This window comes from Onychostruthus taczanowskii, unplaced genomic scaffold, assembly GCF_017590055.1.
Source record: "Onychostruthus taczanowskii isolate IOZ18803 unplaced genomic scaffold, ASM1759005v1 scaffold2, whole genome shotgun sequence".
Taxonomy (NCBI): Eukaryota; Metazoa; Chordata; class Aves; order Passeriformes; family Passeridae; genus Onychostruthus; species Onychostruthus taczanowskii.
The window spans coordinates 7792888-7817122 of record NW_024499239.1 but is presented as its reverse complement, the minus strand read 5'-3'; the positions used below and the strand labels follow the sequence as shown (position 1 = coordinate 7817122).

Here is a 24235-nt window from a genome sequence, read left to right as displayed (position 1 = left end):
GCTAACATTACTGATATTTGAGTAAGATCTTGTACTGTTTAGATCGACTCAAATGCCTAAAACATTTGTTAATTCTTGTTGTTGTTGTTGTTATATTATTCTGATTTTGTTTCTGATTCTCTGGTATTTATTGCCACTATCTCTGGATAGTTATACATTATTTTAAAACCTAATGCTCCCCTGGTTCTCCTTTTCTTCCTCAGATTAGCACAGGAATCCTTAATGAGGGATCTGAGTTGCTGTTGAGGCAGTGCTCAGAATTTTGTGCTCTGCTTCCAGAGAAGAGTGCTGCACTTCATGGGAGCAGTGAGGAAGCAGCAGGGCTCTGCTGCTCCTACGCACTGCTTTAGAGCCACTGCAGCATCTTCCTTCCTCAAAGCAGCTCTGGGTCCAACACTGCCAAGATCTACAGCTGGAAAACAGATTGCAATCCCAAAGTAGTAGGATTTGATCTAAAACAAAGTAACACAATCAGCATATTTGTCATTACTTTTCTTCCTGTATTATTTCTAACTTTCTAGTTTGCATAACTACTTTGAAGAGCAAAAGGCAGAGGTATCCATGTTGGTCATCAAAGTATGGGAAACTGCTTTTTATTTGTTCTGACTTGCTTGAGATACATAGGCAAGTGTCCATTACAAAAGTTAGAATTTATGTTTAAAAATTACACAGGTGACACACTATTTTTACTGACTCTTATTTTTCAATGATTTCAAATTCCCTTAGAAATTGATAGGTTGGTGCAGCCCTATATCTTATATAAAAACCAAAAGACAAAGACAAAACTTTACTAATGATTGCTATTTATTTTGTTAAGTCAATAAAAAGTGCATAGTACAAGCCCTTTATCCCAATCCAAGTACTCAGTAAAAGATTACTAGGAAACTGCAAATGGCACAGATGATTTTTTGTTTGGCATAATTCAGATATTTTAAACCACCAATTTACATTAAGTACATAACATCTTCACTCTTCCTTTTTCAATCATTAATATTACAAGGCTAAGTGATCTGCAGACAGTGCATGAATACATATGATTTCTCATTTCAGAGTATAGTAATTGTGTTAAGCAGACTCTAAAATACTATTGTTTTAACAAAGTTAAGGTATAATTGTAAATTTCCCTCCATATTTTCCAAGTTGCTACAACTTGCATCTCTGACTAACCAAGCTTAAAACCATCATTACAAAACTGATCATACCCTGGAGCTTTGCATACCACTAATCTCTTCCCAAAATTTACCATAAACATCTGCAACCATGATACAATTATTTAATCACAAATTACATCACTAAAGGCCAGATTTCTGCCACCCTTACTAAAGCTGCTACTAGTACATTATCTCAGAGTAGTTCCACAAATTCAGTGCAACTACTTGATGAGTAAGGCACTATTTAACACAAATAAGAGTGGCAAAATACAGTCCTATGGTTAATTTTATTTTAATTAAGAGTGCTGATCTGAATTTTGTATCTTGGAGTATCTGAATTTAAAAGGCATACATTTTGATGTGGGATAGTGGCCTGGCTCTTGAGTAAAACATTTTACAATAAAATATTTCCAATGTTCTTTTTCTTTTACATAGAAAATTTAAAATAGCAATTTACATGAGGAAAGCATACATGTATAAAATCACTGGGACAATTAGAGGAATTTCAAGCAAAGACATTTCATTTAAAGGTAAACCACAACATTCCTCTGAACAAAAAGTTCATTTACCAAGACTCCTAGAGCTGGGTGCACGTGGTAAGTTTTATAAATACATAAACAGACATTTAAGTGAGACTGATCTTCAGAAGTGAGGAGCATCTCCTGTAAATCTCACCAACTCCCAACAGGATGAGGAGTAGTGCTCTGAATAGAAGCCTGTTTCAGTTGGCTTTTTAATCAATTGGAAGCTTGTTTTATGCCTCCAATAGTGAAGAATTCTGGCCAAAAATCCTTGGAGAAAAAAGGTCAGTGTGGGAGATTATATACATTTCCTTGTGGGTTCAACAAAATGATGCTGTATTACTTTTTCTGAACAGCATCCCAAACATAAATGTACACGGAAGGCAAAAAGTAAGCACTGGCAGAGTGCTTGTCCCAGTGACATCTTTACACAGTGTTTGTGGCCTGTACATTATTGGACATAATGGGAAAAATTCTCTCAGCTTCTCTCCTGCAGTTTCATTGCTTTACATGGCACTGCACTGATGTCACTGAGAGCACCTGGCCCAATCTTCTTATTTTTTCTTTTTTTTTTTTTTAAACCATGTTCCTATTGTGCCTGGGAGCACAATATTCCATAGAAATTCAAAGGTCAATTACATCAAATTACAGAAGCCCTTCTTCAGGCCTACACTGTACCTTTTGAGTGTAGGAGGCTTAGCTGGCTCACCATTTACCCTGAAGAGCAAAACCCTGCATCCCAGAACCGTGGGATCTGATGTGAGATTTTTGTTAGAGCCCGTTAATACAAACCTTTTTGAAATTTAACAGTTAGTTCCTTCAATTCCATAACTAAAATCCTCATGAAATAAAGGTTTGTAGAGTAAGGCTTAGAATTCCCATATGTCTGTTCTACTGACCTTTAAGGAGAGAAGTTTCATGTTGGTAACACAAAAATGTTCTTTACATTATTCTGATCACTTTTTCAAATTGAACAAGAAAAATATACAGTGTTGCTTTTCTGTACATCTTTAAAATGTTCTTAAATTAATGTACATAAAAAAGTCATTCCCATTTGCCACAATGGGAGATATGCACAGGTGCGTGCACAGCCACACATACGCACACTTAAACATACCACACATACACACATTTATTAGAGGGACGAGACATGCCATATGTAGTCACCTGCAAGTTTGTTATTCTACAATTACAACTAGTAGATAAGGATGAAATGTTAAGAATTGCTGATAACATACAGGTGAAAAAACCTGAATAATCCAGTACATGTTGTATACCAAAAGTTGGTAACTGTGGTAACTTGGTATGATTTCATCCTGTCCAATATCTATTACATCATGGCTAAAAACTTGTTAAGGTACCAATTATGAAAAAAAAGATTATGCCAGGACAGAAAATTCTACCAAGTTCTTCTTACTAAATTTCTCTTTTAATAAAGTCTGTAAGTAAACACACCTGGGTTTAGAGTATGTTTTTTCACAACATATTGAATAAGACATACAGTTTATTAATGAAAATGGCTGAATTAACTTTTTTGGTGGTATAATCTTTTGTGTAAAGTTCCCAATATATAGATCAAAGCTTTGACAGTGGCAATCATCACGTTCACTTACGTGTGCATGCACACACATTGTATAATTCTAGTCAACAATCCATGCTTTTGCCAGCAACCCTGAAAACTGTGTTAGTGGTCTGGAGACCAGAATAAAAGCTGCTCTGAAACCAGGGCAAATATAAAACAATTTCTATTTCTCAGCACATAACTAAGTACTTCCAACCATAATATAACTCTCAGAAGCATAGTGGAGAAGAAATATGAATTAATCTGAAGAAAGGTCAGTAGCCTTCCATTCTTATAGGTGGATTGGGATTTTCTTTTTTTTTTTCCAATGCATATCAGAAATCACGTCAAAGAAATTAGGATCATTGTAACAGAAAGAGATTAAGTGGAATGTCCACAGTAACAACCAAAAAACCCCTGCAATGCCTTACCATTATTCAAATCACAATCTTATAGGAATTGTAATAACATACAAAGCAAAAATTAACTTAAAATTGAAGTTGCTAAAAGCAGTTCATGAAGATTACTGCTGAGTGATAACTCTGCTCTATATAAACGAGAAAAGAAAACCGTACTGAGTGGGGGTCAGGAGTCATCTGGTCACTTCGTTCATTTGGTCGTGCAAGGTTTTAGCTGCTGAACTTTTCCAGTACTGAATGCTCTAGTCCACTGGTGGGGCTGGTGGTTCTTGAAGGTACAAAATTAGACACATTGTTTCACATAGGAAGATATAGTAATAGAAGAACTCAGAAGTGTTACACTGTGTTTTCTTTCATGGTTTTTCAATATCTCTTAAAATAATTAACAATTAGAGGAAACGAGCATCAAAAAACTGTATTTTTTCCTGTGTTAATTGAGATTTTTTTCATGATCCCACATCTAGGACAAGACCACCCTTGTCAAAGTATCATGTTGTAATTTTGTTTGCTGACTTCTCTTAAAGGCAGTGCTTGTCCCCTTTCACCTAAGAAGGCAGGAGGCAGTTTCATCCAGGGACAGACAGTGTCCAGAGGACACTGCACCTGCTCCATCCCACACTTAGCCTTCATGATTCCTTTCACTTTGGTCTAGCTCCTTTTAATTTTTAATGGAGTTGCAAGAAAATACAGTGAAAAAGATGGGAAAAAAATTACTTTGAGACAGTGTGTATTAAACCAAAACAGATTTAAGCTATTACAGAATTTCCCTGCAGGGCACTTGAAGATGCACTTACATTGTGTTGGCTGGTTGGCTTTCCGACTGTGTTTGATCCTCTTAGATTACTAGGTCTCAGTAAGAACAAGACAAGTGCAATCACCACCCAGGCCATCATTATCATGGCAAAGCTGATGCCATTGTCACTGGAGGAGTTTGGTCCTGGCACTACAGACAAGGAAAACCCAAGTTATAACAGAGTAACAGCCGAGTTCTTTTCCCCAAGTGAAACCAAAAATGCAATCTCAGGAAAAAATCCCTGAAATATTTTTCAATGGAGTGTTCTGATTAGTCCCTCATTTTGTCTTTGAGACAGTAATACTTTATTTTATCATATTTCTTACCCATCTGAAAATAGAATAACCTATTCTAAATATTTCATAATATTTCACTGGTATTCTTAGAATTATCATGAATATTTCTTAATTCATATTAGCTCCTAGTAACTGGAGATGATAAACACACTTCCCATTTATGAAATCAAACTTGATCTTTAAGAAATCATACTTAATGCAGAATATATTCATGTAGGAAAAGCCCCATATGTATATTGGTCTTTTTTTTTTTTTTTTTGCCTCAAACAAATAAAACAATAAGACTAAACTGATGAAAACTTAGGCTCCATTGTTAGGCCCACACAGAGGACATGCTAATTTTTAGCAAGAAGGGAGCAAATTAATGGTAATCTATTTGAATCTATTCTTAAGTTATTTCTTGAGAGTTTGTTTGAAGATATTTCAGTGTCAATACTCCATGACTGATCATCCAGGTCATGTGGTATTTCTGGCAGTAATGTATCTGGCAGGAGGTGAAAAAATGCTGCAGAGCTACCAAAGTGAAGCCCAGGAACACAATATAAAAATTTTACACCAAATTTTCATACAGAATACCTGAAACATCAACACATGGAAAGAAATTTAAGAAAATACCTTCAGGCTAGAAATGGCTGGTTGATCTGTTTAGATCAAGAAACTCTTGCAAATACCTGCATATTTTAAAACAACTTTTCTCCTCTGAAACATAACTTCAAGTAATCAAACAGTAACTAATCTTGTCAGCTCAAGTGTAAACCCATGTATAGATAATTACCTATGGTATTCACATGAATCCATTTATTATAGTATCTGAAGGCCTAACATCTTCATTAATTGTCTAGATGATCAACTGATACAGAGCAATTAATTCAAAGCTATAATGAATAACCTTCACAAAGAGAAGAGCTATTTTATTTTATTACACCAGATGAACATTTTAACATTCAGAAAATTCTACGGAGATACTTGTGTCTGTCATATTTTCAAGCTGTCTTATGTGGATCACCTGATTATGGAATCAAGTCTGGATTCAGTATTGGTTGGATTGTTCTTATTTAACATTTACTTGATAACTTATACCCTGCTGGAATAATTTCCTTGAAGGTTAATGGTGATACCACAGAACCACCCTCAGCACTGTTATCCTGGGCAGCATTGCTAACAGAGGCTCTTCCATGGAAAGGGTTTGTTCATAACACAGCAGAGGGGCCCTGCAGGGAAGCTTACAGCTATGCCATTCTCCACACTGCTGCTCTGGGAATAAGGCTTCGTGAGTTGGGGCTGTTGGACTGATGTCCTTTACTAACATCACATCCACTCAAACATGTCAAAGAAGAAAAAAAATCCATGCATTATAGAAGTTCATGCTTCTCACAGCACAAACACCACCATTAATTAACATGTATGAGCAAATAAGACTGCTTTTGCCTTTTAAATGTCCAAAATATAGACATTTCAAAACTCAAGATGTTGCTCATGTAGAGGAATTTTATTATTAGAATTATATGCAATTACAAGTGAGAATTCTTTTGAAAATCTGAATGAAAAAAGGGCTTTGTGTATGGAGGAGATGGCATAGTGCACAGAATGTAAATAAGAAAGCTACAGCCTTTAATTCACTAAACTCTTACACAATTGATTTTGAAAGCATATGAATTGTGAAGGTAAGAGTTTAGACCTTCAGTTTTGTTGACCAAAATATTATTATTATCAGCAGCATATATCAGTATGTTAAATCTTGGAAAATCTTTATATATGCAGTCCAGGAGACTAGCATATAATTTGGCATGAAAAGAACAACTGCTTTATTTTTGGGCTTCCAGACAACATTAATACCCACTCTGAGACTACCTGCAGCAACAAGTAAGAAGGCCTTAGGTACCTGCTTTGGCAAATATTTCTGGTAGAAGACTGAAAATTCAGACGACTTGTTAGTCAGGAATCCCCATGCAATGCAGAGAAACAGACAAGACCGACTGCCTTCTGGAATTTGTGCTGAACATTGGTGCAACATGCGGTGGTTAACCAGAAGTTGGGTAAGGAAATGGTGCCAGACCAGGTCATGCTACGGGTCAGGGAAGGGAGCAGAGGGGAGCACAGAGGGAAACCACAGGTGTTCATTGCAAGACAGTTTTTTCCAGCCTGTGCTGTAATACAGTTCAGATGGAACCAAATGTGCCGAAACATGTTCTGAACTAAGTTAAGCAAGACAGTAGCTGATCTCACTGGCCCGGTACTACCTACTCAAGGCATGCCAGACACTAAAACAGGCAACAATGTTTACACTTTCCAAGGAACTGTTAAACCCACATCTCTCACAAATGACCGTGTGCTTTAATAAGGATGTGAGATATTTCAGAATCTCTTACTTTAATCTCTTACACGGAAGAGGATAAGCAAAATTTCACACAGCTGGGGTTGAATCCAACTTTTCAAAGCTTTGCATCACAAATCAAGAGAACAGACAGGAAGCTATTTCTGCTACTGGAAGCAGTTATATGTAGGAGACAACAATCTTGCTACAAAGACCTCCATCCCTGAGATCACAAAATAATCAGATAAAACCAGCTTACCAATAAAAGAACAGTTGTGTGAAGGTGAAACCAAGCAGGATGGAATTTATGGTGATGGGCAGAAAAAAATATTTTTAAGAGTACACAGTCACAGTTCCTTTATAACTGGTATTTTTTGCAAGTAATTTAGAAGTGATGTTTTGATTCCTTGAAGATTAAAGGTTATCCTCTAAGAGCACCTGTGAATGGTATTCTCTAATATTTTCAGATGGACAGAAGATTGTCCTGGTCTCAGATGAATGTTCCTGCCACCACCCATTTTGACGGATGGATCTGGATATTAATCTCCAGTGCTCCAGACACACCAACTAGTACAGAATTTAACAGCACATATTCCCATGTCACTGAGAGACATGACACACAATCTCTAACCTACCTTTCCTTGCAACACTGAATCCAGCCCAAGGTCTTGATTTTCAGAGTATCTGCTCCCCTGGGTTTGGCATACATATATATCCACACACTTCTGAATGATGCCTGTGAGCAGTTCTGGCCCTGTGGTTACCTGGAATTTATTTATTTTTTACAGCATGGCTGAATTATCTCTCTGCAGGAGAAAGCTTTATGAGGAGCTGGTCTGAGATTGTGGGAGTGGCTTTCATGGGAGTTAGTGATTACAGTGAATCCTATCTGTGGCTCCACGTACAAGATACAGTTTTTGGACTTGCTTTTTCCTACAGAAGCAGAGACTAGGCCACACAAACCAGTCTTCTGCCAGAAAGAAATGGGAAGTAGAAAAAAAAAATCCTTTGTGACAGATGTTTGCAGATTCATTTGAGGTTCTAGAAGGCAGTAAAAGCTATTAAAATTATGAGTTTGGTAAAAAGAGTTTTTAAAGATTAAAGGTCAACCAATTCCTGATTGTGCAAATGAAATCTCAAGAATACAATATTAAAACTACTAAGTGCCCATGTTAAATACCCTTACATGAACTTAATGCTCTTAAAATGCAGTTTTTCCTTCAGAGTGAGGCTGTACTCTGAAGAAAGAGGAGAAATTTCTTTTGTTTTACAGTAAAAATGTATTCCACATGGTGCTTTTTTTCTGCCCTCTCATGGCAGAAATATCTTCTTTTGGAATACAAACTGACTGACCCTGCTAAAACCTGCTGAACATCTGCATGCAGGAAGGCAAAAGCATGGTCTCTGACTTATATCTTCTTTTCATGGTGCTTTAAGCCTTGCTTCTTCTGTGAAGGAAAGGCATAAAACTGTATGAAGAGAGGTATTTCAGAAATGAATCATCAGGGAAGACAAAGAGCCCATGGGACCTTCAGGAGATAATGCCTGCAAGCTGACGCTTTCAAAGGCAGGGATAAGGAACCCAAAGAAAGCCAAAACGGACTTGAGCAGCAGAGGAAGGGAGAAGGGAATTCCCAGAAAAGGGAGGGAAGAGTTGGCAGACATTTCAAGCTGTTAGGTTAGGCTGCTGTGACTGCCCTAGATGAATACAAATCAAGATGAATCACATATACGTATTCATTTTAAATTGCATAAAAATTTGGAAGTAGAGTAGACAACATTTGAGACAGTCATCTCTGACCACATTACAACCTAGCAGAGCACTGAGAACAGTACTGAAAGTATTAATGTGGTAAATTAGGGTGTCAACGTCTGGAAATTGCTAGAACACAGAAAAAACTCAGACAGTAGCCCCTCATTTCCTTTGACAGGGAAGGCTGACTGTGAAGGACCATGAGCCATCAGAGCAGATCAGTACCAGCTGGGATCCTCCCTAGGCTGATGTTGTAACTGCCACACGTCAGAGAACCTCCGTGCTCCACTTGCATTAGACAGAATTCAGAAAATAATTACTGCTCTTATTCCCCATTTCAAGGGAAACTCTAAGATCTTCTGATTTGCTGAGCATTAACAATCCCAACAGAATATTAAATGTGCTGCCTATTCAAAACTTACAGCCTTTTCTTTTCTGCAAGGCACCCACTGAAATGGAGGGAACAGTCATCAGACCCTGACCCTGACACAGATACTCTGATGGAGAACCAGCAGATGAACAGCCATCAAGCAGAGTGCCCAAATGCTTGTTGAAGTGGTGCTCCTATCTTCCTATACCTAAATCCAAAAGCACTGGTCCTGACCCTGGCAGGAAACTCTGCAGGAAAGTCACTATGACATAACGATGCCAACAACTGCAAGTAAGAATTTATAGATCATAACACAGAAAAAGTGAATGAGGGAAATCTGGTATTACTGCCTTGATATGGCTTTAAAACACAAACAAAAAAAAAAAGAAACCGAAATCAAGGGCTGAAAAAACAAAGCACGCTCAGAAGAATCAACAGAGGGTGTTTCTGAAAATTTCCAGCTGGTAGCAGCAGCACAACACATGATGCTGCTGTGACATTGGCTGAACCCCAGCCCTGACGTCTCCCAAAACAAAACCACATACATCTCATCAGTTATTCCACAACCTTGCAACTTAAGAATCTGTGTATGACAACATTCCCAGCTGTGCTTCCAGAAGGAAGACAAATTCCAGGAATGAGTGAATTGGTGAGAGTGAAGCAAAAACGTTCATATTGAGATTCTGACGTGTGGAATCAAAGTCAACAAGAACCAGGAAGTGGAGCTGTGGGACCTAGGGAAGAGGAGACCCACCTCAAATGTAGGCTCATCACTTTACAGCTCATAAAAACAGGATGAAGCAATGCACAGACGACTGGCCCAGAATTATTTTAATATGTTTCTGAAAACCTCTCTAGAAGCTTCTCCAGGCTCAATCTGTTTATTTTTGCCTTTGACTCTCAGGGTCTTACAGATTGCCATAAGCACAGCATCACAGAAGCACTACAAAATAACGTGACAAATATGCAGGCTGTGTCATTGCATCAGCAGAAAAATACCTTTGCTAGAACTAAATTTAAGCAATATAATAACATAGGAAAAGATTTACTCTGTAATTTTTGCTTTGGTTTTTGAAACAAACCACTGGTTTGGAACAATTGCTGCCAAATTGCTTGCATCTGCACAGACAGTTATTGCAAGAATCTCAGAATGGAAAGCTATTTGTTGCAAACCATTCAAATCCCCACTGTATTATAGCTCGGTAACACTAAAGCTATCCCACAGGCTTTGTGGCCACACATATCAGAACTTACTCATTTATACAGTCCTTAGTCTAAAAGCTTCATAAATACTAATGATCCAAGACTCCCAAGGTGTGAGTGAGAATGGCCTACCGTTGCTTGGTTTTGACTGTGGACTAAAGCTCAGAAAGCTCCATGCCCTGTCTGTGCCTCCTTCTAATATAGAAAATATTCTGTCTCCCATCATCTGCCTCTTTCCCTCTCCTACATGCCCGTGATTAAAAAAGCTACATAGAAGTCTATGGTGTGGGAGACTAAAAAAATCTGCCCTTGGTGCACCTGGAAGAGGAGGAGTGATGGAAGTCACAGACAGCGTAACTTACAAAGCCCATAAAGAAAGAGTAAGCCAGCAGCCCTGCACAGCACATGTGCACCACACCATCTTTTCCTCAGGGGTTTTGTGGGACAGCTCAGTTTCCTCCTTCAGGCCAGCATGGCACTGAATCAGGGATTGTTTCACACTGACAGAGCCCAGTGCAAGTCTGAGCTGCATGCCCATCTCTAAACAGGTTTTACAGGAGAGTGAAGAGGGAGAACCATGAGGGTGAACGAAGATATGCACTCCCTCCAAGATGCTGGAAACCTTGCCTGCACTGCTCCTAGACCTGTGAAACATACAGGCACCAGCAGCTCTTGCTTACAAGAGCACTGCTCAGGTGCTTGCTGCTGCCTCAAAGCATTACAGCAGTCCTGATGCAAGCTGAGTTCACACGCTCAGCTGGTAAAGTGATATAGGAAAAACAGATCCACTTCACTTTTATTTACAAACATTTGACAGCATTCCCTCTAGCTCAGGGAAAGTGTCTCAACGCCTCAGGTCATGCTTACATTACTGCATAAGCTCCACACAGCTATGCTTCACTGTCGATTCTGGTAATGTTTGACTGACCTAGTACTGTTCAACACTTGGGAGAGGTTTTTTGATTGCATTTCACAACAAATTCCAAGGAAGTGTACACATCAGTCCTCTGCTCCATTAACTACACAGGCGCCAAATCAACAGAGATGCAGTCATGGTGCATGTCAGCTTATGAGTCAGAGCCTCCTCTTCCTCACAGTGGAGTAGAGGGGTCACAGTACTGACAGTTCATCACCCAGCCCCAGCTGTGAACACGTTTTTGTGTGTGTGTGTGTGTGTGTGTGTGTGTGCTCAGTACCTAGTCTTCACTGGTTAGGCTGCTCTGAACCTGAGAAGGACAAATAAAGCACCTTCCAAATTTTCCCCTCTCATTCCCCAAATCATCCTACTTGGAGGCTAACAGTAAGATTTTTATTGATACCTCCAGGATTTTCATCAATGCTGCTAATGTACAAATGTTCATTACAGGTTCTCAGAAATTACCTCCCCAGCACATAAATTCTATTACTGTACTATTTGATTTATTATAATATGTTCCTATAACATTAAATCAACCTCTGCATTTTAAAGAACAGTCAGACTATGTTTTAATTACTGCTGTTCATTTTACTTCCATGAACCTGATACGAACAGTTACTCACATTCCTGAAGGCATTCTGTGTCTGTGCAGTACGACTGGGATTGTCTCAGCTGAAACAGAGAAAAAAGAAAAGCATGACACTTAACAATAAGTGTTGGTTGGCTTTTACTGAAATCAGGATTTAATATATTGTCAGAGTAAAGTTCAAGTATTACTGATCCTTTACTGGATCACACTTGGCTTATGGTTTGTGAAGAATCCCAGGTATGGAGATAGTTTCTGAACACTATTTACATAATACCTTTAAATCACCCGACTACAGCTTCCAATTCAGCCATTGAATACCTTTCAAAATTCAAGGAAAATACATCTGTAGTGATATAGGAGCTATTATATACAGATACACTCGCTACACCTGTCCATTATAAATCCCAAAATATCTGTTCTTACTATTATCTAGATCAAGTAACATTCAAATACTCTGTGATTACATAACAATAAATGACCAGACTGTGAGAACGGTTATGCACAGAGAAGTTGAATTAATATTTCACATTTAAACTTATTACTTACTAGTTTTTCCCCAAGACCTTTTTTTTTAAAGCAGGTTTTATTATGTATTTTATTGTTTTTTCTCTTTATTGATGAGTAAAATTTAAAACATTTTTAGTGACTGTAATGACTATTTGATTTACAGACTAGGTAAGCTTGCCTACTGCAAGAAAAGTCAACAGTGCTAACCTGCAAATCAGTGCAGCTATTTTATAGATGACAAAGCCAAAAAAGGAAGACAAATATCACATTCTTTATTTGGATCAGAGATGTTAAATGGATGGGATTTAATGTGCAGCACTATGGAAATAGATTCTGTCCTCTGCTTAGGTAAACTACATGGATTATTAGTAAAAGTTTTTAAAAGTACAGAATTGTTACACTGTCTTGGTTAGAAATGACATTTGCTTTTTCACAGGTTTTATGATACAGTTGTGTCACAAATCCCAACACTTTTTGTCCCAACAGGCTAATCTGTTTCTTACCACTGTAAATATACATATATTAAAGAGACAAATAGATGGTGCTCTTTATGTAAGAAATACATGAATCATTTCCACAAAACCCATTTTCCCTTCTATTGGCACAGCTGATTTAATGTATGTAATCATATTATGCAAAACATATCAAGGAAACAGATGAAGAACTGAAGAAGGAAGACATCTGGGAAAGTATAAGCTCCTTTTTTATCATAAAGATTGTCAATGACTGACACATTTGAAAAAGGGAAAAATGTAATTGGAGATTGATCACATTAATTCTTTCATTAAGATCTACTAGCAAATTTACTGAGACTACAAAGAAGTCTCTTAGGAAGGAATTTGGAAGGCTGGATTTAACCTTTCAGCTACTTCTATAGTTAAAAACAGCACTGAGGGAAATTCAGGCAGAACACTTCTCTTTCTTACTAAAGGAAAAGATCTATCAAACTATGTATATTTCCTGCCATTCTTATATAAAAGCTCATTTCATTTTAAAACTATGGAGGTAATTTACAAAGGGGAGGTTTTATCTTAGCAATAGTACCCATTTCAAATATTTGAAAGATTTCTGAACTGGGAAAACTGGATATTCCTATACCCATATTTTGAAGAGCTCAGCAACATAATTATCTTCTGTTTGTATAAGAGTTTAATTCTGTGAGGGGCTTAATTTACAATCCCTACCTAAAACACCATTTACAGGAATTCAGCACAGAAGGATGACCAGAATTAAAATGGGCAACAGATATATGATCAGAATCATTGTACAAGCACCTCATTATCCCACTCTTTCTCCACGATGACAAGTCCTCACACACTTTATCTAGTTTTCCTAGACACAGAACACTGCCTGGGGGTGTTCTAGCCACAGTATCAGTTATCTCCCATTCTAAGTGTCACACTCTGTGCAAGTACAGCTTTTTTTAAGCCCTAGGATGGCTCTCTTAGCCAGGTAACAAATCTGTTTTTAACAGCTCAGAGAGAGGCTGCATATTTTCATTGTGGGATGAAACACAGCAGATAATGAATAACAGGCAGCAGTAAAAAGAAGTTTTTCTTAATTCACTCAGGTCAACAAGTCCCTTACTGTGTAACCCAATATGAATCTGATTCCTTGTGGTCACTCATTTAGTCAAAAGACAAGAAACTCTTCTGGCACACGTATGAAACGCTTACGTAAATTGAACGGCTGGGAAAGGTAATGCCTTCCCTGAAAGAAGAATGTTCCTTCTAGCAATTAGCTCTCTTTTGACAACAACACCCTGTAAGGAACATAGCAACTGCTGGGAAAAACTGAATGTGCAACATTTCAGTAGCAAGGCAATTGAAAACAGAGCAATTATCAGGGATGGAAATAAATAGTCCTTTGTATTAAGATTTTTCTAATCCAGTGTGGAGGGGAAGGTTGGATGAAAGTTTGCAGAATAATGGTAAGAAGTTGAACCAGGCTTCACCTGTTCTTAACAAAACCCTCAAAATACTTCAAATACACTCAATGTTTTTCAGACTGGGAACACTACAGAGCTGATGAGAAAAATTTGAACAGAGAAGTAATTCTTCAAATACACTAACTCCTAGATACTTAAGGACAATATTATTAACAATGATTTTGATTTTATTAATATTTCAGAGATCCTTGAGTGGCTGAAAGTGTGAATTTAGTGAAAGATTAATAGCTGACTGTCTGATCTAACATCTACTAAAGTCAGCAACAGCCTTTTCATTTTTTTTCCATATAATCTAAAACAGTCCCTTACAAACAAAAAACTAGGCAAGTGAAACATAAGGGCGTATTCAACAAAAGAAGAGAGTGAAAAATGTTATAAAACTAAGTATTTATACTATTTTATTCAATTTAAATAGAAAGGATTATATCTGAATTCCAACATTGCCTGTGCAGTTTGTCATTCAAATATAATAAATGACTTAGTGCATGTGAGCCAAACAATTAATTACTTTGTTTTTTATTGTCCAAAATTAAGTAAACACAAATTGTAAATAGCATAAAAGCTAGAAGAGACCTAAAAAGAATAAAAAATTTACAAGTTTAGTACAATACAAACTTGAAAAAATAAAAGTAAAAATATTAATTACACATGTATATTATTTAAAATACAACTGTGCACTTTCATTTCCTCAAAGTCTCCAATTGCCTAAGTTAAAGTAATTTAAACTAATAATCCCCAAACCACAAGAACTCTTGGTCAATAGGAATATTTAGTTTTTATGAAACCCCTGATAAGATCCTGGAAGAGGCAGGAGTGGCAGAATCACAGCAAATCAGTGCCCACTTAGTGACATATTGTGAATGTAAACTCAACACAATTCCAATAAAAAAGAAGAAACCAAGTTACTTCCAGTGGTAAGAGAAAAGGGCTCTTCCTCACTCCTTCCCCAGGACACTCAAATTTTGCATTGCAAAAATAAAAAGGGTACATTTCAAATAGCTCCTAGGTCCAATTTGAAGCTGTTCTTCCTTTCTTTTCCTTTTCCAGAATTACAGCTTTTAGTCCCAGTTCACACTAACACAACAGTGCTTAGACCCTGCTCCTTTGAGAGAAGGACAGTTTTAACATGCCATCTTGTGGATCAACAGCACCCACCCATCAAGCACACCTGAAACCCGTGTCCCGCTGCTCCTCTTTCAGCAGATGCCATGTCATGGTAGGAGTCTGCACAGCCTTCAGCAATGACAGCCTCCCCTTTTTACAATCCCCAGCTCTGAACAGCCACTGTAAAGGGACACTGCTGTTGGCCTCTGAAAACTCTTTTGGGAAGTCACCATATTAAGTAAAGTTTGTTTTGGTTTTTTTTTCATGTGCACACAAATATGCCACTGTGGTGAAAGCAGGGTGTGAACTTCTACTGCATTTTAGCTGCTCCACAAACTCACTGAAGTCCAAGGGAAATAGTAAGCCCAGTGAAAACAGCTTCATCTAGCTAAACAGTGAGCTTGTTTTTTCACCACAGGGACCTCAGCCACTAGGACAATTTCAGTCTTCCTTGAAAGAAGTTAAGCTACTTTGCATTGCTCATCACAGATACCTGCTGTGGAGAACAAAATGCACACTTTGTCTACCTATATAGTAAACAGTTCTTGCTTCAATTCTTCTGCTTCCTCTTCACAGGAGTTTAGTGAAACTCTTCAGGCGAATTTTCGGTTTGCTATGCCAGAGTTCAACACTCACAATGTTTGGGACTGATTCTGCAATCTCTGCTCAGACAATTTTTTTAAAAATTAAAGCCAATAACATATTACCTGAAAAAAAGATTCAGGGTTTCCATCCAGTGTGAAGACTTTTTTTTGAGAGTTAAATGTATTTTTAAGAGTTATAAAAAAAAAAAAAGGACATATATGCATACAAATATGCATACAAATATGAGGAAGATACCAATGATCAGACAGCTCACCAGTTTGTCATTTTTCAGGAGAAACAGCAGCATAATCCCTGTCCAAAAGCACTTTCCAACTCCAGAAATGGTGTACTAAAGAGGTAATGAAACAAGAACAACAGGACTCACGGCAGGAACAAAGTGCAACCATCAATGCAGTCTAGTGTGAATGGCTGATGAGGTGAAAGCATACTATTAGTATACTATTTATGTAGGGATAAATAAAATAACTACATTTTAGAATAACTTTTGAGTCCACTCAAAGCAGAAATAAGTCCTCAGAAAAGACAGAAATTAAAAATTAGTAAGTTCATGAGACAGGTCACGGAAAGACTTCCATACAAGAAATTGTGACGGATGAAAGCCCAGAGAGATGTGTGAAGGAAATAGATGAAAGAGGTACAAAGATAAGAGAGCAAAAAAAGATAATGGTGGGAACGAAAAGAATAGTTAAGTAGGAAAGCAAATAACTAAATTGATATGGTCACTTATTCCATGAATACAAGTAAATTTAAAATGGAATCATAAAGACTGTTGATAGAAAATTTTACGTGATAACGAGGGAAAAGGATCACCCCTTGTGAAAATACTTTTTTGCTATTTAGACCAGCTGGAAGTTCTGCTTTTGCTCTCCAACAATGCCAGAAGATGACAACACAATGGCATACTCCTGATTGCAATCTCATGCTTCTGGGTAATGAAATCATTGTTTAAGCTTTGTTGGCAGCTACGTCTGTCCTCTCCAAACTACATAAACGATCTAGTAAACAACATGATAAATAAATTGCTATGGTAGGATATGCCAGCCCTGAATACAAGCCAAGCTGCAAACTGAATTGCAGCATTATCTGTAAGAGTTCAGATTTAAAGATGCAAAAAATAACACCTATATGCATTATTCTGCTACAAGCTGGCAAAGAGAAATAAGAGGAAAAGAATGGCATACTGATGGAATTTAATTGTCTCTTAAACTATACTAGCTTCTCTTAGAGGAACAAACAAGGAAAAAGCGAACACTGCCTTCCCCACTCCTTCCTCTTCTATGAGTATATGCAGAATTGGAATAAATTATTGTTCATACAAGGAGAGAATAACAGTATGAAATAAAAATATAGAGCTTGGTCCTGTGAGGTGGCCAGTAATTTTCTCTCTGATTGCAAGTGAGAGAGAAGGATGGTTGCTACATTTCAAAATAATATTCCTATATTACAAACCAACTTTTAAGACCCAAATTCATAATCAGTAATGACAGAAGCAGAACATTAGCTTTCATATTGAAAGACATGACATTTTATGGAGGAGGATGCATCAGAAGTCCCAGGGACCACTGCAATCTGGAGCCCTGATCTGGACACATTCTTCTCTTCATTTTTCCATTTGTTCTGGGACTGCTGTTTCACCTTGGTGTCACATAGATCTTCCTTTTTCACACTTCCCTCACTTTCCTACAATTGCCTGACTTACTGGCACTTCATTTTAAAATTCTGCTGACCTATGATATCAATGACATCCTCCTTTTACTGAATGCAAAGCAGAATGAATTAGCAGTGAAAGGAAGATGAAACAGTGATGATCAGGACCATTACAAGGAGCTCACAGCATCTCTGACTATGTGAAATACTAGGCAACAAATACATGAGCCAGTATATTAAACACATATGTGCACAAACAACATACATATTTCCCCAGAGGACATCTGCAAACTTACATGTAAAATGTAAAACCAAAATACGTATAGGCTTTTTGACCAAACAGTTGAGTATCTTCTCCAAAATTATGCATATTAGCAAAAGAAAAGTGTACTCCCACATAGACAGCCTTGAGGAAAAGGCTTAGAACTCACAGTTCCAAAAGATAACTACAGTTTGCTCTAAGTGTTGATTACATGAGGCCTGAGAGAAAAAGCACCATTTTCTCCTTTTCCTCAAAAGAGATGGCCATAACACACCTCTGATCATCAGAGCTCAGCCATTCATAGTACAGGTTAAACCTATTAATTATTTCTGGAATATCAAGCTGAAAGAATTTTCAATGCATGATTTTTTACACTGCTTGCAACACACTATGCATGCCTTCAGATGAGGTGTAACTGAGATTTTCCTTTTATTTTTTTTTTTTTTCTCTAAATATATATTGGTTAAGAAGGAGCAGTTTCAAGCATACGACAAAGCTCAGGAATGGGAAATGTAAAGAGTAACAGTCATGCTCAAACATTCCTAACCCCTTAAAGACCCAAGTGGACACCCCTTTTCACAGCTTTTTTATTTTCTAACATGTCTAGAAAATACTCTCCATTTGCACTGTTTGAAGTAGAATTAGATTCTAGGTTATGACATGCATTGGCAGTACAAGAATTCTGTAATACAGTTTTATTATGGCCTTAGCCTGTGCAATACCAGTACCTTGAGCACTCAGTGAAAGACAGGAAAATGGAAATCAGCGGAACAAGAGCACTCAGGTACAGTCTTACCCTCTGCCACTCCAGCCCTGTGTCTTATTCTTTTGGGCTGGTGTCTAAGCACGTGCATGAAGTCTTTTCCCCTGCACCTCTGAAGAATGACAGCTTCTCCGTCCTAATGAACAACCCAAAGTTCAGCTGTTGGGAAAGGCCTTCTTTGAATCAGCTTGAATGTAGAAGACAAAAGGGGCAAGTGAGGGCAAAATGCAGTTTCCTGCTCTTGGGATGTTTGGCCAAAAAGTATAGACTAGAAGAAGTAGCACCTGATATATAAAAAAAATAGAAGGCAAACACCATGGAACACGTGTAAGAAGTCTCCAGGGCAACCTTCATATATAAAGGATATTTTAAATTGTAAAAATGTATTTGGTATAGCTCTGGTGTGCTTTCAGTAAAAGTCCCCATCAGTAGGGAAAGCTACTTTTGCTGACTAAGTTGGGCTCAGCTGTGCTAACATCTTGAGAGCTTTTCAACCATTTGCAGCACATATCTATTTTAGCCATCCGTGTTTATTTTGCGCTGTTTACATGAAGACTCCTTTAGCCAAGACTTGTGGCTGGATACTATCTCAGACTATGCCAGTTTGAAACAATAAGACTCTAAAATGACCTGGTCAAGAGAATTATGCAGAAACTTGATTGACAAAAGTGTGTTCGAACCAATTATGTTCAAATAGTTTGAGAACTTACAACTTTTGCTATAAAAATCTAGTGACAAATCAAAATACAAGAAAGATTAAAATAAAGAATGATTTGCTCTGTATCCCCCGAAGTTTTGATATAGAACATAACGAAGTTACATTATGATCATTACTTTGCAATTAGCTACTGAAGGACAAAACACAAGGTTGTAATCCCCACAGTGTTTGTAAGTAAAACTGCTGGCAGTTTATCAAAATGGGTCCTTTTACATTATAGAATTAGGAATATTTTGGTTAAAAACATACTGCCCATTTTTGTAAAAACTAGTATGAGAGAATTCTGAAGTCAGTTTTTGTAAATAATAATGTACCAGAAGGAGACAGAAAAAGGATGCTTACTTGACACAAAGTTGTGTGTGTTACTGGCTTGCTTGGACATTTCTGGCCACTCTAAGCAGTCATAAGCAGGTTTCAGTCTTCATGGAAGATGCTCTATGTATCATTATTCCTCACCACCACATAAACTGTGTTTTCAGTCTAGTTTTTAAACTTGAACTGACCCTTGGGTCAAGATCAGCCACGCCTCTCAGAGAGCTTTGATATCCAGAGGAGTAACATAAGGGAATCAGATTTTTGTATTACAAAGTAAGTGAATAAAAGGGGAAATAAAAACGTTTAAATACAACATCATTCTCACCTAGGGATTTGCTGCCTTTTGCCAAAAGTAAGACAGGTAGTGTTTCCTCTGGGTACACAGAATGTCCTTCATCCTGATTCCTTCACACAACCATCCCCTTGTCTGACAGATGCCCCCCAATAAAACAACTTGCTGTCATTTGTTGTTCCTCATTCTTGAACTTTGGCTCTTTCTGTCAAAATAAGTTTTGCAGGGGGAGGAGACTGAACTGGAGATAAAGTCATGCAAGCTAACAAACCTGTCATTGTCTTTTGACAACTCTTGTGCATCTGCAGAGGATGGAAAATCTTGTGATATTTTTCTTCTATGCTTACTTCCTCTTATGGAAGTTCCCAATTAACTGCTATATCCATAGAGTAAATAGTGAACCCAACATACAATAGCAAATTGTTATTACACAACACCACCAAATCATAACAGATGGTGCCATGGGTATTACATATTAGAAATGATATTTATGAAGTCACAGCCAAAAATTTTAGATTTCTAGTGTTTCCTAGGACTATTTGGAGATCATAATATCTGCTGATTAATTGCAGTGGCCATACTACAGAAATTTACATGTGCAAAATGTTCATATTTTGACACCAAGGAGAACCCTGAAAAATTCACTTCAGGAAAATTATAGAACATTCAGCATAAAATAATTCAATGCCACTTAAACATGTATACATACATTGTAAGAACTCCATGTATGAACAATATCTCTGAGTTAATCTAATAAGCAGCAAAATAAAGTTTAAAATATTATGCATATTAGAGATACACAGTTCACTGACTATAAAATCTTAATGGTAGTATGAATTAAGAAGGGAAAAAACCCAACAAAACAAAGCCCTGCTTAGTCAAGGAAAATGAAAGACAGATAAATAACCAAGCCACATAACCAAGTAAGAGGTGGACTTTTTAACAGCTTTCTTGTTTGTAATTTTCTGTGGTGTTGCTAACAACAGAGAGTAAGAAGAGTTTAAATGACAATAGCTTTTCTTTTTTCATTGCATAAGCATTACTTGTACTATGAGAAGAACTGAAGTCTGCATTTCAAATAGAGATTTAAACTATATGCTATATAAAACCCCCAAAGCAATGTATTCAACCACAAATTAAACTTTGAATGCCACATACACTTCATAAGAATGTCAAAGTAAATATACCAATTAACCTAGAAGTTAAATTATCATATTGGAAATTAAAAGAAGAACTTCAGGTTCTAGAGGCAGACTTCTTGACCTCCTTCTGATTTTGGAATAGCAGTGTCATTCAACTCTCTTGTACAGTTAATTCTAACATTCTAAATTAATTCTAATACAGAAATCCTGTGTATTTGAATTAACTAACTCTACACATAATAGTCATGACTGAATATACCATAACTTCTTTATTAGCAGGAGCCTTAATTCTTATTAGTGTTGGTTTAGACAGGTATAAACAAACTAGTCTGTAAAAATTAGTTTACTTTAACTCAAATGGAAGTTTAAAACAACTACAATCAGTCATGGGGGTTTTGCACAATGTCATTACTGGATTGATAGACCCTAAAAGTAACATTTTCACACTTGGGCATCTCCTAAATTACATTATAATTCTGTCAAATTTGATTCAGTTAAATCTCATCTCTGACCTTCTGCATTTACAATGCTCAGTCTGGAGACAATTGCAAATACATTGTTATACAATTTGCTCCAAAATCCTGTTGAGTACTGCTAGCTTTAACACCATTCAAACACACCCTGGTGTGTTTTATACCTATCTATATTAAAAAGAATCAACAATTAAATACATATGAGGAACCATTCTGGGTACACAGCATGTTTGGTTATGTTTTTCTCACCCAGAGTCCGACTTAGCTTTGTTTATCAAAATGATTATGAAATTAGGGTTTTGAGGATCCAAAGAGGTAGCGTGCACCCAGTCTCCATTGAGACTTGTGGGGTTCAGCAGTTTTGAGAACCAACATTCACATGTTCTTTTGAGCCCAAATAGTAAAACTTCTGTTTGCTTACATCCTGTAAGACTGAGTGACAAAACAGCAGCTTAGAAGGCAAACTCTTACTGAAGCATAAAAGTTACAGATGCAGAAATGGCTTAGCAAGTCTCCTGCTGAGATCATACAACAGGTTACTTGAGGATAGTCTGGCTGCTGACTGAGACTTCTGAGACTTTTCTAGATTCTGCTAAATTATCCTAGCTAGTGATTTGGTCTTATAAATATTTAGGAGCATCTGCTTTGCTTTTTAGAGAGATGAAATTTGGAATTTCCCTTTACTCTTCACAGTTTCAAGTGCTAATTGGTATGATCTCTTTGGAAGGTGGATACTGAGCAATAAACTTCATTCTTGCAATTACACAGAACACTGTTAGCCTGCTCTTGGTGACTGCCCAACAGCATGCACCTATTATGTGCTCTGTTCACATTCCTAACACAGGAACTAGTGTTCCTCCAAATGATCCATTTTTACTCACCTCACACTGCCTGCAGCAGCCCATGAACAAAACCTCACAGACATTTGTGGCATTTCTTCTAAATTTGGACACAACTCACATTGTTCGTAACTAGAATCCTCCAGCCACAACAAACAGAACTGGCTGACCAGTCCATTGCCTGTCAGTATCTTCTGGCAAAAACCAAAAAGATTAAAAAAATGTTGAATGGGGGTGAAAATTCTGAACCGTGCTGAACCGTAGTTTAGATTTGCATCTGACAAGCCTGAGGAAAAAGGGCAGCAAACATGCACCCTCCTTTCTTCCTCCCAACTTCTGAACTTGGTTCTGGGGGGGTCCTTTCTCATGACTTCAGCATATGTTTGGAAGCCTCAAGGTTCAGAATCAACACAACTGTGGGATATGGCACAAACATCATGTTGAGGACAAAAAGAAAATCCTTCTTGGGAAAGAACACAGCAGATTTTGAAATTGTGCATCTAACTGGGAAGCATTAGCTAGGATGGCTAGGCCTGATGTAAGGGCTCCACAGAAAGTACAACTATTCTCTACAGAAGCCTCAATTTTCTGCACCTATGTGTCAGCAGCACTTTTCCAAAATACTGTTAAGAAACCTCTTGAAGAAGGGCCTGATCCTAGAGAGAATCTTCTTCACACATAACTGCCTTGAACAGCTGATGTACTCAGTAACTTAAAATGATATTAATTTAGGCCGTAAGAAAGAAAATGTGATAAAAACAAATACATGAAAATCAAATTTACCAAATTAGAGTTGCAATCAAATTCACCCAATTGCTCACAGTTCATAATTGTTAATGTTATTTTAAAATACATATACTTTTATTTAGGAAAAAAAAAAGAAGCACTTTGTAGCTTATTTTTCAATAGACATTGAACCAAGTTCAATACAGAAACAAAGAAACATAGCTATTTTACAGGTTACAGTCAGAGCAATGTACATAACTTGCTTGAAATTGCTGAACCTATCAATGACATGACAAGAAATAGAATTCAAAAATCAGATCACTGGATTCTCAACCTCAGAAGATTTTAGAGAGCAGTTTTAAAAATTCAGACATCATTATCTTGCCATATGAGTATGTGCAGCTTCATATGCGTGGAACTACCTTGACCACAAAGACCTGGATAGTTTCTTTGGTTTTATGCAGACTGAAAAAAGGCATATAAAAGAAACATTCCAAGAGAAACAGTGTCAATGCTGTTGAAATGCAGCTCTGGGAAATAAACAGAAAGCTATAATTTGTATTGACTCTTCAAAAGCTCATCAGAAAGTTGGATACACAGATTCTAACTGTACATGCTACTGAATAAGCAGAATCAGAAGCACCAGTAACTGCAAATCTGCAAGAGCTGAAGTAATGTCTGAATAAGCACCCTTCCAAATATCCTCTTGTTGTCCTTACCAGATTAATCAGTCTTCTCATTGCATGTTCATGTGAGCAAATGCATTCACAGGGATCAAATCCACCTTCTGCCATGGCTCTCTGGATAAACTTGAACTTGCCTGTGAACACCTAAGAAGAATAAGAATAAAAGGACAATGAACTCTTTTTCAACTGACCTTATTTTCCAGGGACTCGCACATCAAGTTTCAGTTCATTTAATGCCAGGGTGAAAAAGCAAAACAAAGCAGGGTAATCCTATTATTCCTTTGGCAGTATGAATGAAGAAGTCTGGTATGTGCAGTTACA

General features: G+C 37.3%; 1 protein-coding gene across 1 annotated transcript in view; it reads right to left on the bottom strand.

The window, feature by feature from the left end:
* Positions 1-786: 786 nt before the first annotated feature.
* Positions 787-24235, bottom strand: part of SMIM14 (small integral membrane protein 14) — a 37885-nt gene continuing 14436 nt past the window's right edge. The window contains exons 2-5 of the mRNA XM_041403173.1: positions 23948-24058; positions 11921-11969; positions 4444-4595; positions 787-3924 (exon numbers count right to left, since the gene is read on the bottom strand). Coding sequence (XP_041259107.1) covers positions 3895-3924; positions 4444-4595; positions 11921-11969; positions 23948-24022 — 306 coding nt within the window. The 5' untranslated portion in view covers positions 24023-24058 and the 3' untranslated portion in view covers positions 787-3894. The remainder of the gene's footprint in view (positions 3925-4443; positions 4596-11920; positions 11970-23947; positions 24059-24235) is intronic.